The sequence below is a fragment of the Falco biarmicus genome, chromosome 4 (genome assembly GCF_023638135.1).
Source record: "Falco biarmicus isolate bFalBia1 chromosome 4, bFalBia1.pri, whole genome shotgun sequence".
Lineage (NCBI taxonomy): Eukaryota > Metazoa > Chordata > Aves > Falconiformes > Falconidae > Falco > Falco biarmicus.
This window is the reverse complement of record NC_079291.1, coordinates 41184840-41207867: the sequence shown is the minus strand read 5'-3', so window position 1 is coordinate 41207867 and position 23028 is coordinate 41184840. Positions and strand designations below refer to the sequence as shown.

The window sequence follows — 23028 nt, the reverse complement described above, 5'->3', positions numbered from 1 at the left end:
ATACAAATCAACCCTGCAGCTAAAGCTCAGTACAAACAATAAATCCATCATGAAACCTGCTATGTCTATACTGGCCAATGGGTCTGAGGTGGCAGCAAGTCAAAGTCTCAAGAGCAACATTTTGATGACATCAGCTTCTGTTCTTATAGATGTAAAGTAATTTTATATGCCTTGGTTTTCTTTTCTTTGAGATTTAACTCATATTTACCATAGAGTAAGGACATGCAGATTTGTAATTACTAAGGGTTAGTTAATATGTTGTGTTGTGTGGTGCGTCTTCAGTTAGGTTTGACTAAAGTTTAAACCTGGTGTATGGTTTCTCATAATAAGCCTGTAGGTAACCTGTGTAAACTGACAGCATTTAGTATAAATCACTAAACTGGTAGGTAGGAATTCTCAGGTGACTGCTCAACTCTGCTCCATTTCTCATACATTCTCCCAGGGAAATTATTCAATCCCAGTTTCTGCCAAAGTACTCCTGAATGCTTTTACTTCACTTCTCCAAGTCTTCATCTATCCATAACTATGCTAGGAATGGGTCTGTGTTCTTATGTACCTAAAAAAAAAAATAGCTGAAATTTCTAAAAGAATAATACATAACTTAAAATATGTGCTAAATAAAATGAGATTACAATGGAGTTCAGAAAAATGGGAAGCCCAAGAAGTCTGTTCTTTTAGCTGGGGATACAAATCTCACTCTTTCAGAGACTGTGCCCACAGAAAGTGAAGAAACAATTATAAGATGTAATACTGTATTCTTCAGTGAGGTTTCCTATGTCACTGAGAGTTTGAAGCATCTTCTGGGTCAGGAAATATATTCAGTATATACGAGATTTTTGCTAGCCTATGTAAACATATACAGCACATGAAAGACAGAGCAAATTCTCATACATATGAGTTCCCCAGAGCCCTGGAGAGCTACATCTGTGTGGTGCTTAGTGCCTTCAGAGACTACATCTCCCTACACATACAACCTATGAATTACCTAAAAGCTAGCCTTGTAGTGGAAACAATCTAAAATGTGAAAGAGGAAAAAGCTACCAAGATGAATTACACTGTATGGCATGTAATTAAAAAAACCACCTGTAGTGAAGTCCCATTGAACAACTCTTTATCTATCAGTCTGGGGAGATTGTGCTTCAGCTAGTATCGATATAGTTGTGGGCTAAATCCCATCAGTTTAATTTAAAAGTAAGAAGCATGTATTATATTAACTAGTTACTATATCTGACTATTCCTCATTCTGTGCTGACACCGTTTCTAGATCACACACACAATTGAAATCACAAAGAATACGAACCAACAGAAATAGAGCTATCACTTAATTCGCTGCAAAGTGAAAAGCTCAGGAGTGAAGATACCCAATACACACCTCATGGTGATTTTAAGAAGAATTTAGCATGATAATCTGCATGAGATGAATGTGTGACTGAAGCTTTTATACTTGCTTCTTGGTCTTTCTCCAAGGTGCCTTTGCCAGCTGGTTCATTCGTAGTCCATATGTGAACAGCATTCTTTAGCAAATCCCATTTCCCTGCCTTAAAATCATGACTCGGTTCTAATTCTCCACAGTGTGTCCTGTGTGTTAAAAACTTCTGAATTCTTTTTTCAACTTCTGTTTCATTTTGTGGACAGAGGAAGTGCATGTACTTTTGAAGGTCATGAAATATAAACTGCTATTTTTCTACTTAGTCATTGGCAGTTACAACTCATGTGGCTGTGCTCTACCCTCGTGCTGACTTTTCAAGATAACATATTATCTTCCTGATCGTGCCTGACTCTAGCAGTTGGCATGCTGGAAGGTACTATCTTTCATCTGAACTGAGTAATAACCAGGAAGCCAAAGGAGATCTAAATGGTGCATTGTAAGAGGTCTGTTCTCCCATATATACCCTACCTATAGTCTAACAAACAGCCAAGGAAGCAGGAAAATCTTGTGAAAGACAACCTGTATTACCACTTCACTAGGCACCAGAGACTTGTGTCAGCTGAGGAAACTTCCTACTGACTCCAGTGAATAATAATACTATGTTCTCTGTTCTGCATCCTTAAGATCGTGCCTTTGAACTCCTTACATTCCTTGGCAGGCATCATTGCACATCTTCTTTGGACTGAAGCTACACCAGTGGCAGACTGAAATTGTCTCTCTGAAACCCATAAATCAGATTAGAAAAATTGTATCACAATTCACTGTCACAACAGAGAAGCACTTAAAAAAAAAATAACTGCCTCTTTTCTCTTTATTTCTTTGAAGGTGAGTCTGAAGTAATAAAAAATTTAGTCATTTTTAGTAAAAATGACCTGTCCTACATAAAAATTTACTATACCTAAGTTCTGTTAGTATCAACAAATACCAAGGCAGAAAACTGATATATTAAACTATCACATCAAGAATTAATTTTGGTTTTAATTCTCAGCTGTATAACAAACTCCTGAAGTAAATGGACAGAGACAGAATGCTGAAGCTTAATGAAAACAGAATGTTTTCTGTCTGACAGATGACCAATAGGATCCCCACTGGAATGAAACAGATGTGAAAATCACCTCCATTTCTTGCTGAAAATTCCCTTCTGCTTCATTAAATGCAACTGAGTAGTCATAAAAATATAGAAAGAAATATATATTTTTAAAAACTATATTTGCAGCATAATGCAGTAAAAATTGTTTCTATTAAGAGCTGTTACTGTTCAGAGCATATTAATTGATGTATGAAACCAGTCATACACTCAGTGCTCAATCACTCACCTCTCAAAGGGTGTTAACAATACACTCCTAAGGAAGGCTAGTGGTTTTATAGTTAATCATTATGAAGCAACTTTTTTCTCCTGTTGTCTAATAGGCAACTGATGTTCTGAAACATCAGTATTCAGATCTCTTTGAAATAGCATTCATTCTATGTTGATGCAGGAGTTGCTGTAAACATTGTCTTTTCCAAAGATAATGATGATGATAAATAATAATAATAATAATAATAATAATAGCCGCCTATGCTTTTGGCTTCCCTATGAACAAATTACAAATGTTAAAACAATAGAATTGTCATATTGAAACGTGCATTGGGAATACAGAAGACAAGCATTTTTAGTTATTTTTTCTCTATTCTTAGTGACCACTTCCTTTTCTGCGTATAAATAGGATTATACTCATAACTTTCCCTGTATGTTGTTTTAATCACACACACATCTCAGTATGTTCTATATCTAGTCTTTTTTTTTTTTTTTTAGTTCAGACTTGACCAGATAGCTGTATTTCAGGTAACAGCTGTATCATCAGCTTTTGTACTGATGTTATTATATTCTAACACATTATTCAGACTTCCTATTACAGTTTGACTTCTTTCACCTCCAATGCAACTGAACAAAATTTTTCACCGAGCTGTTGCTTTTGAAGTTTTGGGCTACTGGTTTTATTGTTTTTCCTTTTTGTTCTTTTAGGATTTTTTTCTTTTTTTTTTCACCTAAAAAAACCAGCAACAATTGGTGCTGAATTATTAGTTTGATAGAAAAAAGCAAAATGACTGTAAGGTTAAATTGGATCTGCAATAGGATGGTGATTCCTTGCTGAGTACTTCAGTCTGTTAGGAATATTGTTATAAGGTTCTACATAAAGATTATCTGTTGCAAAGCCATAAACAGGGAACCTTATTTGTATGTGAGAGAATGTCAATTCTTTATGGATGTTTTTATGAAATTAAAGGTAATGAGAGTTAATTAAACTAGTCTGTTTGAAATGCAATAATTAAAAAGCAGACTCTTTGGCTGTCTGCCTACTAACTCACACGTAGGCCACACACATGTACTTACTCTCTAAAGCTAAGTGTTGTGATGCTTGAAAAACTTCACAAGCTCCTTCAAAAAGTCTTGTCTGCACTTTTGCACACTGTAATGTCCAGAATACTTGAAATTAAACAAATAGCTAATAATAGATTATCACAAGTATTTTAGTTATCAATGATCCAAAAAACAATTGCTGTTTGCTTTTTACTTCATTTTAACCTGGAACCTTCTCCACCTTTACCTACTGCTTTGTTTTCTTAATCTTAATGTGCAGACTTTGTGTATGTGGAAAGATAAATAATGTAAAGTGAAAAGAATGGACTTGAAGACAATGCAGAGTATTTTAAATGCTATATTCAGATATGAAAATTATAAGATTACAATATAAACACATTTTAAAACCTCATCTTAAATAACTGAAATATCTTTGGGAAGAATACATCTTGAGCAGTTTTATTCACTGAATAGCAAGAAATGTTAAAATAATGTAATTCGAAACTGTCATGGTTTAACCCTAGCAGGTAACTAAGTTCCACACAGCCGCTCACTAACCTCCACCCTCCAGAGGGATAGGGAGGAGAATGGGGAAGGAATGTAAAAGTCAAGGGTTGAGATAAGAACAATTTAATAATTGAAATAAAATAAAATAAATGATAAAAACAATGACAACAACAATTATAATGAAGAGGAGGGAGGAGGGAGAAGGGAACAGGAATGAAATCCAAAGGGAAGGGAGAAAAGAAAAACAAATGATGTACGACACAGCTGCTCACCATCAACAGACCGATGCCCAGCCAGTCCCTGAGCAAAGATCAGCAGGCCCTGGCCAAAAGCCACAATCCCCCGCCACAGTCCCCATTTTATACACCGAGCATGACATCCTATGGTATGGAATACCCCTTTGGCCAGTTCAGGTCAGCTGCCCTGGCTGTGTCCCATCCCAGTTTCTTGTGCCCCTCCAGCCCTCTCGCTGGCAGGGCCTGAGAAACTGAAAAATCCCTGACTTGGTATAAACATCACCAGCAACAGCTAAAAACATCAGCGTGCTATCAGGGTTGTTCTCACACCAAATTCAAACCACTGCACTGCACCAGCTGTGAGAAATAAGAAAATTAACTCTATCATCTCAACTGAAACCAGTACAGAAACTAATTTAAAATCAGTTTGAAAGCAGAAGTGTCTGCTGGTTATACTAACTTCACCTAATAAGGCTTTTTTTCTTTGTTACTAAGTAACAAAGTATCCATGAACTCAGCGTTAGAGATAAAATTTAGATGCAAACCCCATCCTGAAAAATTACTTTGAAAGAGATAGGCAAAGAATGGAATGAAAGGTAACATTACTCTTTGGCTAGATATAAGAAGTCTTTTCATGCTGGACAGTTGAGCAGTGGCAGAGGTTGCCCAGAGAGGTTGAGTAGTCTCCACTTATGGACATTTCCAAGACTGGGTAAATTCCTGAGCCACCTAGTGTGATCTTGTTGCTGACCCTGCTTGGAGCAGGAGGTTGGACTAGAGACCTCTTGAGGCCCTTTCAGCCTGAATTGCACTATAATCCCACAAAATTGTGCTATGACTGTCCTTTATGGTGGAGAACCAGATCAAAGACAAACAGAATAAATACAAAAACTGTGGTCCAAACTTCCTGACTTAATTCCAGGTGCAAGACAAAAAAAAAAAAAATTCTTGCTCACTTTTAACATGGGCTAATTTAGTTTGGGAGTTTTGATAGTATATGCAAATCTTACATTGTCACTTGCAGTAGAATTTACATAACCTGTTTTTTTCAAAATCTAACTACCACAGGTAGGAGTCTTTCTCAGACCTCTAAAAATGGCACTATGTAGCATATTTATTGTGAGCCACATGAAATCAGTTGTCTGCCAAGGGTTCACATCGCTGCTTGTAATTTTACTAGGGTACTTAACAACTGAAAGTGTGCCAATTAAGTATGCTTGGTGAACAGCAAGAAGACATTTTGATGGAAACTTGAACTATAATTGTTAATATGTTTAAATGCTTTATTTCCTTTATTTTCCAAACATCTTCTGTACATGATTACAGTAATATGTTTAAAAAATTTATTTTAAATGACATCTTGTTTTTGTCCTGAACATTGGAAACTGCCTCAATTTTCTGTTAAAAGAGTGAATTGTGCAGAGGACTATGCTGATGTTCAGTACATGTAAGGATGGCAGTCAAACATGCAATGTTAACTCTTACATATGTACCAACAGGACTTCAAGTAGAATTAAAACTAAAACAGGATTGTCGCTTGATCTTGTCAGCAAAAATTTTGTATATAGGTGTAACTGCAGTGAAGTTGTGATGGAGCACTTCTCTGAGTGTTTTGCTCATTTTAGACCAGCGGTCCTCAAACTTTTTAAACAGGGGGCGGGTGCGCGGATGCAGTGGCAGGCAGTCATCTGCGGCTGCTTGGTTTCCCCCCCCAACCCCTGGTGGGGGAGGAGCGGGGGGTGTCTGTAAATACCGGGGGCCGGATTGAGGACCCTGGGGGGCCATATCCAGCCCGTGGGTCGTAGTTTGAGGACCCCTGTTCTAGACACAGAAATGCAAGTACTACTGAAGCAAATATTACTATGTCATGATGTAGCAGAAGTGCTTTTTCTCTTACCTTTAAGACTCCTGTTTGCCTAGAAGCAAACATCCAGAACCAGAACCGAACCCTACAGATGCCAAGGCTAGCTGGGAAGAGTTTGGTGGTAATTATCCTTGCTCTGTTTCCTTCCTTCTGGGCAGACGAGTTTACATACAAAAAATGTTGTCCTTTACCTTAATAAAAAGATAAAAATAATTTGTAGTTTTTCAATACTACTTTATGAGTTAAAGCATAAGCATTTTTATATGCAGAGGTGCTGGTGTCTTTTACCAAATACACGTATATACACCCTACCTTAGCTGTACATAGATCTTCCATTAATATGACCATCCTCAGAGCTCACTCTGCGGTTTTTATCCTTGTGTAAATACTTGATTCATATTTGAATAACAAATTTTCAATGTGTTGCAAAGACAAACACTCACAGATTCTAAGGATCTGTTTGAAGGTTGACATTGCAGGAGTCATGAGCACCTTTGCTGATAGCTCTTATCCAGGAAATTTCCCCGTCACGCAACATGGCAGTAGGTAACACATTGAAGCCCTGAGGCTTGTTGGTGGACCAAGATATCCAAATTTCCTATCACTCAGCTGCTGCTGACAAACCACAAGGTAGCATAAAAAAGAATTCATTGTTTGGCTCCATGCAGAAAAATATGACACCCTCTTACACCCCAAAAGGGGCCTATCACCTAAAAAGAACACATACCAGCAAAAGCAAGAGGTTGAATAGGCAAATCAGGCTGCTGACTTGTTTATTTTTTTTAATTAACTAGCTGCTACCAGTAGCCCCTTCTTTGTCATCGCTTTCATTCCATCTGCTGTGGTAAAAGTAAGGTTTGGTTTTGCATGGAGAGAAGAGTATGACAAAATCTTCCGTGATGAAGAGAACAGATTTTTCACAAAGAGGAGGGCACCTGTTGGGGCTGTCCTGAGCAGCTATACACTGGAGACCTTAGCAGACAACTTTTTCCAACTTGCTGCAAAAGAAGTAACACCTGAAGATCAGAGCTCAGTTAGTAGTTATCTTTGAGTAGCTGAATAACTGCAAAGAAAGATCCAACCCCATGGCTCAATTCCTGATCCTCATATAAAAGACTGAACTCCCCTTCATTATAACCAGATCAAATTTCTGTCTTTGTGTTCTAGTGCTTTCTCCAGTTTTCATTGGGAATGGGGTTCTCTCATCTTTCCAGATTTGGTGTCCCTGTAACTTCACTTACAGTGTGCTATGATAGCAGGTAAAGCACACTGTTCTCTTTCTAATATAGTATGGAACTGATACCTTAGCTGCAGCCAGAATAGCTGTAGAATGGTTAACTGTCTCAGAGGGGTTGCTCTGGGGGAGAGGTGGGGTGGGAACCAAACCCAAACGAACGACACCCCTCCCCGCCACCTTCTACCTCAAAACCATAATCAGGCTCAAAACCAAAGCTTTAGCTTAACGTTGCAGTCTTTTACAAGGAGAAGGCTTCAGAGTGACTAACACTTTCATCAAGCTAGACTGGGATTGAGAGGGGCTAGGAAGGTATGTCAAGATCCAGGTAGTATATTTTATCTAAGGTAAGTTCATTCCTGTCCAAATGACCTTCACTTTTGTAACTGTGGCTTGGTTTTTTTACTCCTGGAAGGCTGAGGGTGTCATTAAGATCTGCTTAAGAGGGGTGCAGCTGGCTGGACACATGCTACTATTTGGTGAAGGTCAAGTAGAGGGTAGTTGCAACAACATTACAATAAACATCAATGGATGAAATGCACAAGTCATCTTCACCCATGTCATCTGGCAACTGCCACTGCAAGTGGCTGCTGAAGCTTTAAGCTCACAGAGAGCAGCTCTGGGCAGCTTGGTGAAGTTTTTAATGTAGTTTTACTGACCAAACAGCTTTGCTGCCAAAACAGGATGCTAGAGATAATATTTTTATGTAAGCTAAGGGTCATAGTGGGCACTACGATCAAGCTGTCCCCTTCAGATGGTTCTCAGGTGGTGGGACATACTCCAGTCATGGCCATACAGACAGTCTGTACTCTGAAATGCAGAAAGACAGCCCTCCTGATAAGTAAGCATCCTTGCATTAGTCTTGCAGAAGGGGCATTCCAGCTCATGAGAGGCGTGAGTGAGCTACCTGTATTTCAGAGTTAATGTAGAATCATGGCTTGGTGAGCCTCAGCAGAGGGCACACATCCCAGACCTTTGGGTCATCTGTGGAAGCTGATCTCAAGGGTAACATGAAATACAAATATAAACTAGATAAACTGCATATGTGCAAACGTACCTTCAGTCCCTGTCTGTAAAATGGGCAAAACAGTATCTCCTAAACTCTGGTACCTCTCCACTATACTACACCTTCAACTCCAGCAGAAGTCAACGAGTAGGAGCTTCTGCATAGGAACTCCAAACATTACTGTCCCAAACCACGTAGCTCTAATAGAATTCAGAAAGTCAGCCTATCAGTCCTAGCTGGAGTTTACTTTTATGAATGTATTAAATCATGGAACACATTGGTAAGGTACTCAAAAATAGACTTAGTAAGGCTGCTTACTAAGCATTATTTCAGTAAGAACTTTTAAAGTAAGTTCTCTCAAAACTTTATCTCAAACTTTTTAAAACAGCTCAATTATTCAGATAAGAGAAAAGTTTGGTTTTATTCAGTTGAAGGTCATACCTAGTCTTCTCAGGAGAAAAAAGTCCAGAATTTTTACTCTAAGGAATGTATCCTAACTTTTCTTTTAAAGGACAGAAGACATAGAAAACGTTATCAGAATCATAATAGTAGTCCAGCCAGCCTCAAGTGAACTTTTCTAAGCCTCTTTGTAAACAGCTGATTAACAACTGATATATCTGAAAATATTGATTCCCTGCCAAATATGACACTTTTTTGCTTTGTTTTATTAAGAAATATTAATGAACGTTTCATAAAGAAGATGGCTATACCTATGGAAGGAGATTTTGAATTGTTGTGGATGAACTTGTGTAAATTGTGCATCTGCAATATACCATGTTCTCTTCCTTATGGCAAAAGATTTGCAAATCCTTACAAACAAACTTGGTGCCTTCCTACCCACTCTGTATACCCACTCCTCAGATACGAGTTCATGTATTCTGCAGTTGAATATGGGACTATGGTTTCATATGCTTTGCAATTTAAAGTTTCTCAAGTCTCATTCTGCATTAAAGTAAAATAATTCAAGAATATAGGTTTGTGAAGAACAAGGTATATGATTTATACATCTGTGTGGGATGTAACTGTCAAGAGAGTAGCAATTGTGATGGCCTTGAGGCAGATGCACAGAAGAAATGTTCAATGAACTAACTACTGTTCTGGAAAGGAAAGAAATATTTGTAAAACAAACTGGATAGTGATGGACCCAACTTAATTTCTAAAATTCACCTTTTCCCTATATTGACAAATTATTAAAATAGTATAAATACCATATGCTAAATCATGAACACTAAATTTTCTTACAGAATGATGAAAGCCCCCCAAGCTAGCAGCTTCATTATGAGCCCTAGAAGGCAAAAGATTTCCTTCTACAACTTTTCCATCAGTACAAAAATTTTCTGTTACAACAAAAATAAGGGGTTTCTTCAACTGTAAGATCAGTATGAGATACAAGCTACTGCTTCTTATTAGTAAGGTGGCAAATACAGATTTTAAGAAAGCAAAACTAGAAAGCTGCTCATTGCTGAGTTACCTCAGGAGTGAGACCCACTTGGACTGGGTGAAAATATCAAAAATTATCACCCATCTGAAGTGAGATGCAGTTATTTCTACCCAAAATTGATTGCAGTTTCAGGCCTTTCACTCATAAAGTAAAGCTATGTAATGAGCTTCCAAACTGCAATCCAACACACCATTCTTACAGACCTGCAAATCATCATTTGTTCAGAGTGAGAATGATTTAGTATGGATCTCAGTCAAAGCAAATCCATAGTTTGGACTACTTGTAAATTGTAGTGGCTATCAAGGAAATGTTCTTCATTTCTCTTGCTGTCTTTGAAGCAATCTTATTTGAGATGATGGTTTAAGGTAGGGTTATCTGGGTATCATGTTGTGCCTCAAGCTTTTTCAAGAAACGTACATTTTCTCAGGACGGAAAAAAATATTTGAAAGAGTACAATGACATGGATATACTATATTCTTCATAAATAGAATGGTCCCATATAGTTACATCCTGACCAGCAAACTGGTCAAAACCAAGGTACCTGGCTCCTTGGTACATGGTGTAAGATATATGGCAGAATGATGTATGTTATATAGCAAAACTTAAACAAGTTTGGTTTTGCATTTGCCTGAAGTTTTTGAGGTTGAAATGTTCTGCACTTTATCAGCTACATCTTCTGAATACTTAAAAAGCTCATGGATGCAGTGGCAAAAATTTGAAATTGTCCTATTTTTGAGCAAGCAAGAAAGAAAGATTTAAGAAGGAAACATATGGAAATGAATATTTTTAAATTTGAGACCTGCATAAGCTACACACTGATCAAATTGCAGAATGCTAAACAGGTGTAACATAGTTGTTATTTATCAGTAAAAGTCTGTTTTCAAATCACAGGGCTTATCTTCTCTGAGATAGATATAAGACTGTACCAATTCAGTAATTTAATTCTGTTAAACTGATGTAATTTTTTTTCAAATGACCATTTCTACCCATCTGAAATCTGTAATGTCAATTTAAGTTGTGTTACATGAAGCAATATAAGTCACATTTAAACCAATATGAGATTCCTGCAAACAAAGTTGTGCAAATATGATTAATACAAAGTTAGTATAATAGCACAGGCTTTGTTATATTGCTATAATGGCATGACTGCTCTGTACACTGTATTTATATACTTAGTAACTAGAGGAAATGAGTTTGGAACAAGAAGGAACTGGATTTGGGTCAGGAATGGGCTGACAGATACTTCTAGCTATTACAGGTCATCAGTACCTAGGCTGCTGACAATTCTAACAAGTGATTTTTCTATAGCTAATGTATTTCTTGACCAGTTAATTTAAAAGTAAATTAAAAATCTGAGTAATTTTGTAGACAAATTTGCTCTAATTTTGTTTTCCTTTTACTTTGCTTTTCATTAACTTTGTTTTTCTTAAAATTGCTGGGCAATTCACAGAACCAAAGAAGAACCAATTAAATGAGAGAAAGTGAAATAGAAACACATACAAAATCTCCTTGAAGTAAGCCAAGGGCTACTGGTTGCTTTGTCATGACACTGTGTCAAAGGAACAGCAATAAAGCAAGTCAGAGTCCTGATCTGCAAGGAACAGCTTGCCTGGGACAGCTGCAGTAGTTTCTACCTGTCTGTTTTGTCCCTTTCCACAAGGAATGAACTTCCACATTCACAAATGTGGAAAATGTGGAAAGCAACACAAACTTATATGGATGTTTGCTTTCTCTAAAATAAAAAACTCGGATTTGTGGCATGTAAGCGGTTCCCTTATGATCAGGTGAGCAGTTCCTGCAGCACGTGCAGAATTCTCTAACTGAAAAGGAGGATAAATGAGTAGGGCAGAAACGGTTACAGCCACTCAAAAGATATCTCTCTTGACTTTGGAAATCTAAAGCACCAAAAAAAGGTCAAGGCCTGGAGATCATGTTGCATACAAATCCAAGAGAAAACCAGTTGAGCTTGTGATACTTCTACATTGAATACTAACCATTCTTTGCTGGTTAGATGGAGATTAAAATAGGGTTTCTAACCATTGAAGCTTCTGGAAAGGAAAGCTAAGTATTTCTTAACTAGAGAATGGCACTTTTATGATTCCAACTGGTACATTAATATTCCATCCCTATTTATTATATTGTATAATCTATAGAATATATTATATGATTTTATATTTATATTATACACTTTATAACTATAGTTTGCTGTCTACATAACACAACTGTAATTGCTTATCAAAACATTTAATACTTCTAACAATCAACAGGCATTCTGGGTAGTCTATCAGCAACATCTTGTAGGGGATATCTAGGGAAACACTTCTATATTAAAATTTCTGCCAAGCCAATGTCAGTTAGGTAAATTAAACCAAGATCTCAGGTATGACCCTTAAATGTTTCACGCACATCCACACACACTGCTCCTTAGCCATTCTTTAAGGACCTATGTATGATTGCATGTTTTTCTAGAATTCATTAGGATGGTACCACACTCCAGGAAAAGCAGATTATTCAAAATGTTGACAAATGGAAGAGTACTATTTTAGTCAGTTACATTTTCAGACAATTTGACTTTTAAAGTCATACTCATTGTACAGCAGGAATTTGTTACTAGAATAGAATAGAACAGAACAGACTGTTTCAGTTGGAAGGGACCTACAAAAGTCATCTAGTCAAACTGCCTCACTACTTTAGGGCTGGCCAAGTTAAAGCATGGTATTATTGGTAGTGCCCAAATGCCTCTTAAACAGTGACAGGCTTGGGGCATCGACTCCCACTCTAGGAAGCCTGTTGCAGTGTTTGACCCCCCTCTCAGTAAAGAAATGCTTCCTAATGTCCCAGTCTAAACCTCTCCTGGTGCAGCTTTGAACCATTCCCATGTATCCTATCACTGGATCCCAGGGAGAAGAGTTCAGCACTTCCCTCTCCCCTTCTTCAGGAAGCTGTAGAGAGCAATGAGGTTGCCCCTCAGCCTCCTTTTCTCCAAAATAGGCAAACCCACCATCCTTAGCTGCTCCTTGTAAACCATTCCTTCCAGCCCCTTCACCAGCTTTGTTGCTGTCCCAGAACTGCACACAGTGCTCCAGGTGGGGCTGCATCAACACTGAATACAGCTGGATAATCATCTCTTGACCAGATGGTTATACTGTGTTTGGTGCACCCCAGGATGTGGCTTGCCCCCTTGGCTTGCAGGGCCCACTGCTGATTCCTTTTAAGCCTGCTGACAACCAGCACTCCTAGATCCCTTTCTGCAGGGCTAATCTCTAGCCGCTCCTCTCCCAATTTATAGTTGTGTCTGGAATTACTCTGTCTTAGGTGCAGTATCTGGCATTTTGACTTGTTCAGTTTCATCCCATTAATCATAGCCCAATGCTCCAATCTATCTGGATTCTTCTGCAAGGCCTTCTGTCCCTCAAGAGAGTCAATAGCACCTCCTAGTTTGGTATCATCATCAAACTTGCTAATGGTGCATCCCACCCTGGCATTGAGATTATTAATAAATATATTAAACAGAACTGGCCTTAGAATTCAAAACTTGAAGGAACACCTCTGGTGACCAGTTGCCAGCCACATGTAGCCCTGTTCACCACAACCCTTTCCATTCTGCCCTTCAGACAGTTTAACCAGCACACTGTGAAGCAGCCTCATTCCACAGTTGGACAACTTGTCCTGAAGGATGCTATGATAGACAGTAACAAAAGCCTTACTAAAATCCAGAAAAACTACATCCCCAACCTTCCCTTCATCCACTAGGTGGGTGACCTTATAGTAGAAGGATACCAAATTAGTTAAACAGGGCTTTCCCTCTGTGAATCTATGTTGAATGTGCCTGATAACTGTATATTCTTTAAATGCCTTTCAATAGTACGCAGTTTATCTTCTCCACAATTTTTCTATGAACAGAGGTTAAACTAACAGGTCTGTAGTCCCCTGGGTCTTCCCTCACACCATTTTTGTATGTGGGAATAACATGGGCTAGCTTCCAGTCAGCAGGGACCTCCCCAGGCTCCCAAGAGCTTTGGTAGATGATTGAGAGGGGTCCTGCCATACTATCTGCTGGCTCCTTCAGTACTCTGGGATGAATCCCATCAGTTCCCATGGAGTTGTGAATATTCAGGTGATACAGCTGGTCCCTTACAATTTCAGTGTCCACAAATGGAAGGCCACTGTTTCCACACTTGTTGTCCTCCAGCTCAGGGGACCGGGCATACCTAAGTCTACCAGTATTATTAAAGATTGAGGCAAAAGACACATTGAATTTCTCCGCTTTTTCTTCATCCTTATTAGTCAGATAATCATCTTCTAAAATTATCAGTCCAATGTTTTCTATTCATACTACAGTTACATTTACGGAAATCACAAGTATTAGGGCATGACGCATGTTTCATACAGAGATTTCATTTTAATTCAGTGACTTCTAATAGGAATGAAAAAAATTCTAGTGATTGGTGAGAAACATACAGAGATGGTGATTGGGAGAGGGAAAGAAAACACAGATTAAGCTGCTTTCTCAGAAAAAACATGAGTTAGCTACAGGTTAGCAAAATGTCCTAGTGCTGTTTTGTCCAGGTGCAAGGTGACGTTGGAAACACAAAGCTGATACTTTCATGGAGCTGCCTATAAAAATGCCTAGTATGCAACATGGTTTTCCAGAGGTTGACTACAGCATTCAATGTCAGCAAATGGATACAGTCAAGGTGCTGCTTAATATAAGCACTATACTTTGTGCTCAGGTGGTCTGAGAGAAATGGATGGCCAGACTATTATTTGCAACTTTGTTTATCCAAGGGTTTTTAGCCATTCAGCAGTGCATGGATTCACTGTCACAGCATTTCTGAGCAAGACCTGATGGAATACCGTATCAACCCATGATTACTGCCAAATACATCCTCTTTTATTGTATTAACATTTTCATATCCTCAGTTCTTTAAAAGTTTTCAAATAGACTCTTAATGAATAACATCATTGCAGACTTGGAGACAGTTACTGCATTTGTACAGGCATGTTGTACTGTTTTGGAAAGGGGTCTGTTGTGTCCCAGATGTGATGAATAATTAGTATCTTCACATTATATTTAGCAGCTCATTGTCTAGGAAATTACAAAACAAATGCATCAAGCTGAAGTGGAGTATAAAGAATGATATAATCAGGACCACTCTGAAAGGAGCAATCTATAAAATTACAGTGCTGCTGAAGCAATGATTAAAAAGATTGGTAATAGGCCACTATGCCAGGCCATTTGGTTTTGTGTTCAGACAGAACTAGAAGTTACCAGGTAGTATAAATAACAAGACTCAATATGTTAAGACATTTTATGCATTTTTAACATGGCTTTTTTGTGATACATATCCTCTATTGTAATTCCAATATAAAAGTGAAATTTTAAAGGCTTATTGGTACTGCTTTGTGAGCTGTGCTAATATCTCACTATAATTCATCTGCATATACAAGAATTTCAGCTGGTCATGTTGAGATTTCCTGTTATTTTAGCACTAATCTATGGGATTTTGTTTTAAATTCACTAAATATTTTGTTTCCGCCAAAATTATGTAGAACATAACACCCGTACCTGGTGTATGGTCAGTATCAGGACCTGTTTGCCCCATGACAGCACCGTTGCTAATATTCCAGTCAAAATCATCACTAGGGTCTTGTGTTAATCCACATACGGTGGTCCATTCTTGATGTTGTGTTTCAAAGTTACAGCTTCCAGGGATACTTGTGTAGGAACCTGAAAATATAGCAAGAAGTAAATGATCATGCCAACTCTTATATGTAAAAGGGTATAATGAACATAACTGCACATGGTAGTGAAAAGGATTTTTTTGGTTGGTGCTGATTCCCTGTGTTCCACATACTGACATAAATGATATGTGGTAGTTAGCGCGAGAAGAAAGAATTCACCCTTCACTTCCCAAGGTGGTATAAACAGCCTTAAACATTATTACAAATATATGCCTATGTAAGTCTTGAAGACAAACTGATGACTTCACCAGTTTTATTTGTTGTTCAAGGTAAATGGACAGGATGATTCCCAGCCAATTGGGTAGCAAAACTGGACTCTACTTCCACAGTGGTGTTTTTCATGAACATATGTTGGTTCATCCTTGTGAGTGTTATGCATGAAGGCAGTTTTATGATGCAAGACAAGTTCTAGTGATTAGGACAATGACTGAACTGGGGAGAACTTGTTAAACTTCCCATTTCCAGATCTGCCTCTGATGTTTCAGATGACTTTGGAAAATTAATCAATAAAAAAAAAAATGTACAAAAATGCTGTGGTAGAGGTGCAATGATTAGCATCACAAACTCTCTGGCTTCTAAAGATTTTTCCCTTAGTAGAGGCAGCTACACAATTGCTGAGTGAAACAAGGAGCACCCTTATGAGAAAACTCTGGGAAAATGTTCCAAACTATTAAACATTACAGTCAGTCATGCATTTTAGAAACAGGTCTGACTGTGACGATTTCAGAACATCAAATGGATTTGAGGATTCAGAATGTGTTTTTTTGACCTATGTGTATTCTGCAATATTAAAAATACGGCTATTTATGAATCATTATCTAGGTATAGACGACACATAAAAATAATAGATTTAATTACCTTTTAGTAATCCGGTTTGGTTTTTTTCCTATTTTATACTTTGAAGCTACAAGAACAACTGACACCATTCTTTGTAAAAATAGCATCATTATCATAAACCTGTTTTGTATGACCAAGATCTGAACACATACTGTAACCCTGCGGACTTGCTTTTCTGCAAATGCGTGTCACCTTAGTTAAATATATAGGACAAATATCTTAAAAGGAGAATAATTTTGATCCAGTGAATAACCTGCATCCCCTGAATGCCAGCAGAAGGATCTGTACTGTTCCATAATGTACTGTACTCTTACCATATTGCAAGGGACCGAAATGTTTCTCATAAGGAGAGACTGAGACAGCTGGGGCTGTTCAGCCTAGAGAAGAGAATGCTCAGTGGGCTTTTATCAGTGTGTATAAATACTTGCTGGGAGGGTGTAAAGAAGACAAAGCCAGATTCTTCTTAGTGGTACCCCGTGTCAGGACAAGAGGCAACGGGCACAAATACAGGCAGCACTTTTTAATGTTAAGAAAAAACTTTTTTTACTGTCAGGCTGGTCAAACATTGTCAGAGGTTGTCCAGAGAAGTTGTGGAGTCTCCATTCTTGGGGATATTCAAAATCTGACTGGCACAGCCCTGGGCAACCTATTGCAGTGGACCCTGTTTCAACCAGAGACACCTTCCCACCTCAACTGTTCTGTGCTTGTGTTAGTGCTATTCACAGCACGGCCTTTGGGAATCATGAAAGGAATACACAAATGCACTGAGCATCCAGATTGACACTGCATCACAAGCATCATGTAAGCCTAATGAAGCCTAATGAACTCTAACACCAAACACCCTCACATGCAGGTAGGGCAAAGAAGGGAACCCATTAACCAAAACAAGTACAATTTTCTTGTACAGATTTAACAAGAACAAAGTCCAAATGCATTTGGAATTTATACTATTCATAATAGATTACCTGACTTCAGGAATTTTACTGAAATATTTTAAGTGTGCATTCAGAAGGCAATTATTAATAAATATTTATGAACAGTATTTACAGCGCTGATGGAGTCACCTGGCATATCTGTACCTGCTGGCTACTTTTTACTTTATGTGTAAACAGAGCTAATTTGGAAGCCATCAGGAGAGGATTGTTTCATTTTTCTGAAAAATTGCCTTTATTTCAACAATTCAAGCATTCCTCTAGTTGGTTCATCAAGGTTTCCTATTGATCAAATCCGGTTGTATAATTAGCTGCAATTCATGAAACTTGAAACTGCTTTCATGTGTGCTTTTTTCACCTCAGTACTTCCAGGAGGTTACTGAGAGAATGGAAATTTTGCAAGATTGCCTGACTGGACTGAATGAAGCACAGAGTAAGTAATTTCCGTGAGTTTGTTTAAAGAAAAAAAAAAAAAAAAGTCCACCAGCCTACATGTGTACAATTAATTTCATCCAGATTCTGTTGAAAATCTTGCACAGAGGAATTGCTACTGAGTAGACTATGGTCCATTTACTTCTTTGGAGTTACACTGGTATAAAACTATAGTAGAATGTGAAATAAGCGCAGACCCTGAGCTCAGAGAGAAGGAGAAAATTGCAGACAAATGTCGTCATAGCCACTTGTGATATAGCCGGTTAGACTGTGAAGGGCTTTCTCTGTACCTGTTCTGCTCTCTTTTCTGACTAAGCAGCTCCTATTGCCTTTTCATTAAAAAATGAGGTTTTCATATCTGGAAGGTATTATGTGCCCATTAATGTTGTTTAATCCCATCTATAAGGCATACACTCAGGGAGAAGGTGTGTTTATCCAAATGTAAGGCCTCATTTGTCAGAACTAAGATATAGCTGATAGGAAAATATTATCCCTGAGGTTTATCTGGGTATTCTGTATGCCAGATTACAGTATCTCTCATCTATTGTTAACTTGCTATTTTGTCAGTTCTGCAGCAACAGCAAGACTAATGACTGATGAAAACATTTTGATGTAACTACAGCCATTCCATCTACAATAAAAGGATATTTCACTCTATTTATTTTAAGTGAATATCAGCTTTTTTTTTTTTCTTCCCTTGGAAAAGTTTTTCTGCAGTATGGCAAAGACTGTGTTGCTTTACTGTGATGTACTGAAATGTTTCCATCTACTGTCTTAAGTAAGAAAAAAAGAGTTGATGGTATTACAGTCCTTCCAGACAACATAGGACATTCTCCCCTGCAATGAAGTTACTATATCCTGTAACAATATATACAGAATAAATCAAGTGCCTCTATAGTTTTCTGAATATTTTTACAGAGCAGTTTATGATGGACAGCAATTCGGACTTACTGTGTGTCTGTTGTGAGGTTCAGATTTGGAAAAAACAACAAAGTGTGCTCAAGAAGGGGAACAGCCACTGAAGCCATAAGAGAGAAGCAGAACAGGGCGTAGGCTGGGTAGTTGCTCCTTTCTGAGGCCCTGGATCCCTACCTTGCAGATGTGATAACACTGCCCCACTTGCACCCTCCCTCTCAAAGGAAACAAAGCCCAAAGACAAAAACTATCTATGGGATAATGTGGAGCGCACCATCCAGTGTTGTAACACCTTTGTGCTGTGTCTAAACTGACAAAAAGGCTTGCTTATCGAAGTTCTCCATATGAAAAGCCTACATGACTGTGACTGCAAGGGTATGAAATCTTGACTCAGAAAGGGTGCTGTGGAGCTCCCTCTCCGCTGGCCTGAGATACCCTATCATCATCACGCTGTGCTTCCCCTCTGAACAGGTCGAATGTCTATTTACTTTCTTCCATGTGTAGCTTACTATAACGTGTTGATCAACTCTGTAGTCTATTTCTTTACCTTTCCCTGTGTTATTTGTTATAAATCTATCAAGGGTGATCAACATATGATTACTGCCTCCATTATATTAATAGAGAATGTGGTTTGCTTGTGGGTATTGAGGTATGGTGTTTATTAAACTAATCTTATTAATCACACAGTGAGTCCCAGTGTTTGTTTGTGCCACCTGGGCCCACAACCGGTAGAGCAGAATCCCCACTGAGTAGCAGGCGGGAAGTCTGTTGGGTCACAACACAGGTCTATAAAATGATAAAAGGACGAGTTTGCAGAGTATTTTGCTGCACTGTGTCTAACTCCTGAAAAAATACAAGTATTATATACAGTAAGTACAGACTGTCTGTTTATAATCTATCTTTTCTTGGAATCTACTTGAAAAGAATCTTGTTTTTTAAAGTTACCAGTCAACATAGATTCATTTCCCTGAATATGACTCACAAAATTCACTGGGATGCAAAGGCCCTGCAGGAGGTAGAAACCAGAAATAGAGACACCACCTTCAGCATATGTGCTTCAGAACTGTTATTTACTTTTATGAAAACAATAAAGAGGGAGAAATTCCAAGTTAAATCTCCTATAGTGACATCTTCACATGTATTCCAGGTTGTAAGTCTGTTGTCTGGGTAAACCAATATAATTTACATTACCCAATAAAGTCATTATTTTTGTAACCCTGTCCAGTCAAAGCATTTAGCAACCCCATGCAAGAAAAAAATGCCTTTGATTTTCAAGGGATCACTAAGCATTGGTTGATTCCAATGGAGTACTTGGAGTTCAACACAATGTGAACATTGAACTGATGCATGTGATGTATTTACTTTATCTGCCAAGGTTACTTTTGATCATATCTGCATTATGGCAGGATTTGGCCCTTCAGCTTTAACATTAAGCATTAAGACAGACTGATTACTGAACTGTATATATGGACTGCTTAAGCTTCCTACTCCAAAAGTCCACTGGGGTCTGGACAGTGACTGTAAATAAACAAAGACATGGAGCAGGAACAAAGGCACAATGTTTTACTGTTTTTGAGTTTCAAGTCTCAATTGGAAAGCCTGTTAACTTGATCCAGATTTTTAAAATTAAGCTGTGTCCTTCTGTTGCAAACAGTATTAGTGAAGAATACCTACAGACAAATTTCGTCTCAGTATTCACTTGCACTGCAAAACCAAAAGCAGACTGGATTTTGTCCAACTGTTCTGTAATAGCAAGAAAATATTTTCATAGCTCTGCAGTACCGACAAGAACAAAGAACAATGAAGACGTAGTAGTGACACAATTCAGATCACAAAGAAAGGATTAATCTGAAAAAGACAGGGCTGTTTTAAAATAATTTTTATAGCAGTATCATGTCTAAATGTTATTGTGCATTAATTTGCTTACTTGGTTTTTTCATTCAAGATCGACAGCTCAAAATGCTTTCACCTTAATAAATGGGTTTACATTTCTTCTCAGAGTTAATATGTATTGTAACCCATTGATTTTATTCCTTAAGTATATTTTTAGCTCTTAAGCTGTTTTAGTTTGTTGGGTTTCTTATATTTGAACTTCGGTTTGAGTAAGTTATGCTTTTGCAACTAAATCACACTTAAATATTTTTTGCAGCAAAATGTCTCTGAGGATCTGAAAATGCCAGAACTTCCGTGTTGGGGGAGCAGTCAGCCTGCCTCTAATTATCTTTTGAGCAGCTCTGTGAATTTACCTAAGCTATGCTACAGAATTTAAAGTTATAATTTTAGCTGGTGATTACAGTAATACACAAAGAGATACTTACTGCAGTCAGCTTCATCTGATAGGTCTTCACAGTCTGGTTTATAGTCGCAGACAAACTGAGACTCTATGCATTTCTCATTCCCACACACAAAATCAGTGAGGGCAGGGCATTCCCTGGGATTCTCTCCAACTGAAACAAACAGGAGATTTAAATCAATATTGTAGTTAAATCAAAAAAAGCTCTTTTTCATTTGTTTAGCACGTTCCCTAAAAAAGGGTTCAGTGAGCTATTGGAAAGTAGATGGGCTAAAGGCTTTTTTCTGCTCATAATTACAGGATGTCATTTGGAAAATAAGAGCATTTTAAACAGAAAAATCACTGTTACACAACATTTGTGCAATCCACAAACTTTTAAAGCTTTTATAAGATGTTTAACTTTTTTTTTAAGAGTTTAGAGAAACTTCTGCTCTGAGTATGTGAACTGCACAAAATTGCTCTTATGATATTTAATAAAAGGATCTGTTTTACAACAGCAGTTTTTGATCATCTCTGAAAGTCAGTGAAAGCCATATCACAAAATGAGAGTAACTTCGTACCTTGCACATAAAGTGCCAAAACTAGAGTGTTGAGATTCAACCATCTCTGAACCATCAGACTATAAAGAAGCTTACATAAATGAATTTTTAGTTCAGTATGCTGGGTGCATAATTTCAATTAATACTAATTTAAATAGTTCTAGTAATCCCCAATGCAACATTTCAGATGCACTCTGCTTAAGCTAAGGTTTTTTTTCAGTCTGGAGCTCCAAGTTGGGTGAGAAGACATTTAGGAGAATGTATTTTGACTCTATTCATTGTATTATGTTTCACTTTTTCCTTCAAACGTGACTAAAATATGACATCATTAAACACAGCCTGGACAGAACACCTTGATATTTACCTTTGTGCAGACGCATATTTCCAGAAGGGGAAGTTATTGTTGACAGGGTATTAATCTCCCCAAATAAGGTACCTACTGAGGCTGAGGAACTACATTCTCATTGAAACAAAATAGGAAAGGAGAACTAAATTTCTATTTTGTTTAAACGTGTACACAAGGTAATATTAAATAGAGCAAAACCACAGCATTAAAATGTAATTCAAATATTTAGAATGAATAGTGCAAAAACAATTCAGTGATAGGGTTGGTTACCCGCAAGACCGGACATAAATTTTCAGTTTTGAAATATATACATCCCTCAGTTTCAATAAAATATGATTTCAAATTTATATCTGTCTTGTTCTTTTGTTTTTCAGTTTTACACTGTCAGTTTGATCTGATTAGGTGTCAGAGAATCCACAGACAACAGCATTGCCATGAATGCCTTAAATACAGGAAAAGCTATGGTTGCTTTTTAGAGAAAACCGATGTGGCAGAGAGCCCTTAGAGGAGAAGTGGACTTGAGAAAAAACTGACTGAAACATTTGTGACGTTTAAGGCAGTTTTCACATCTCTCCCAAAATATAATAAAACTTGATTGAAAATATTACCAAAAATACATTAATATGTCTTATCCCAAATTATGGAAAACCACAGAATAGTTGAAGGAGAACTCTCAAGATCATCTAGTCCAACCCCCTGCTCAAACAGCCAGTTTGCGTTTTGAATATACCCATAGACAGAGCCTCAACAACCTCTCTGGACAAACTGTGCTTGTGTTTGACCACCCTCACAGTAAGAAAAGTGTTTTATTCTGTTCAGATTAAATTTTCTGGTGTTTTGGGGTTTTTTGGGTTTTGTTTTGTTTTATTTTTTAATTTGTGCCTGTTGCCTTTCGTCTTGTCATTGAACATTTATGAGAACAGTCTGACTG

At 37.7% G+C, this 23028-nt stretch overlaps 1 protein-coding gene across 1 annotated transcript in view; it reads right to left on the bottom strand.

The window, feature by feature from the left end:
• The window catches only part of MALRD1 (MAM and LDL receptor class A domain containing 1), a 282538-nt gene that overhangs the window by 72150 nt on the left and 187360 nt on the right, over nt 1-23028 (bottom strand). Inside the window, exons 29-31 of the mRNA XM_056334103.1 lie at nt 21238-21366; nt 15628-15789; nt 6411-6568 (exon numbers count right to left, since the gene is read on the bottom strand). Coding sequence (XP_056190078.1) covers nt 6411-6568; nt 15628-15789; nt 21238-21366 — 449 coding nt within the window. The remainder of the gene's footprint in view (nt 1-6410; nt 6569-15627; nt 15790-21237; nt 21367-23028) is intronic.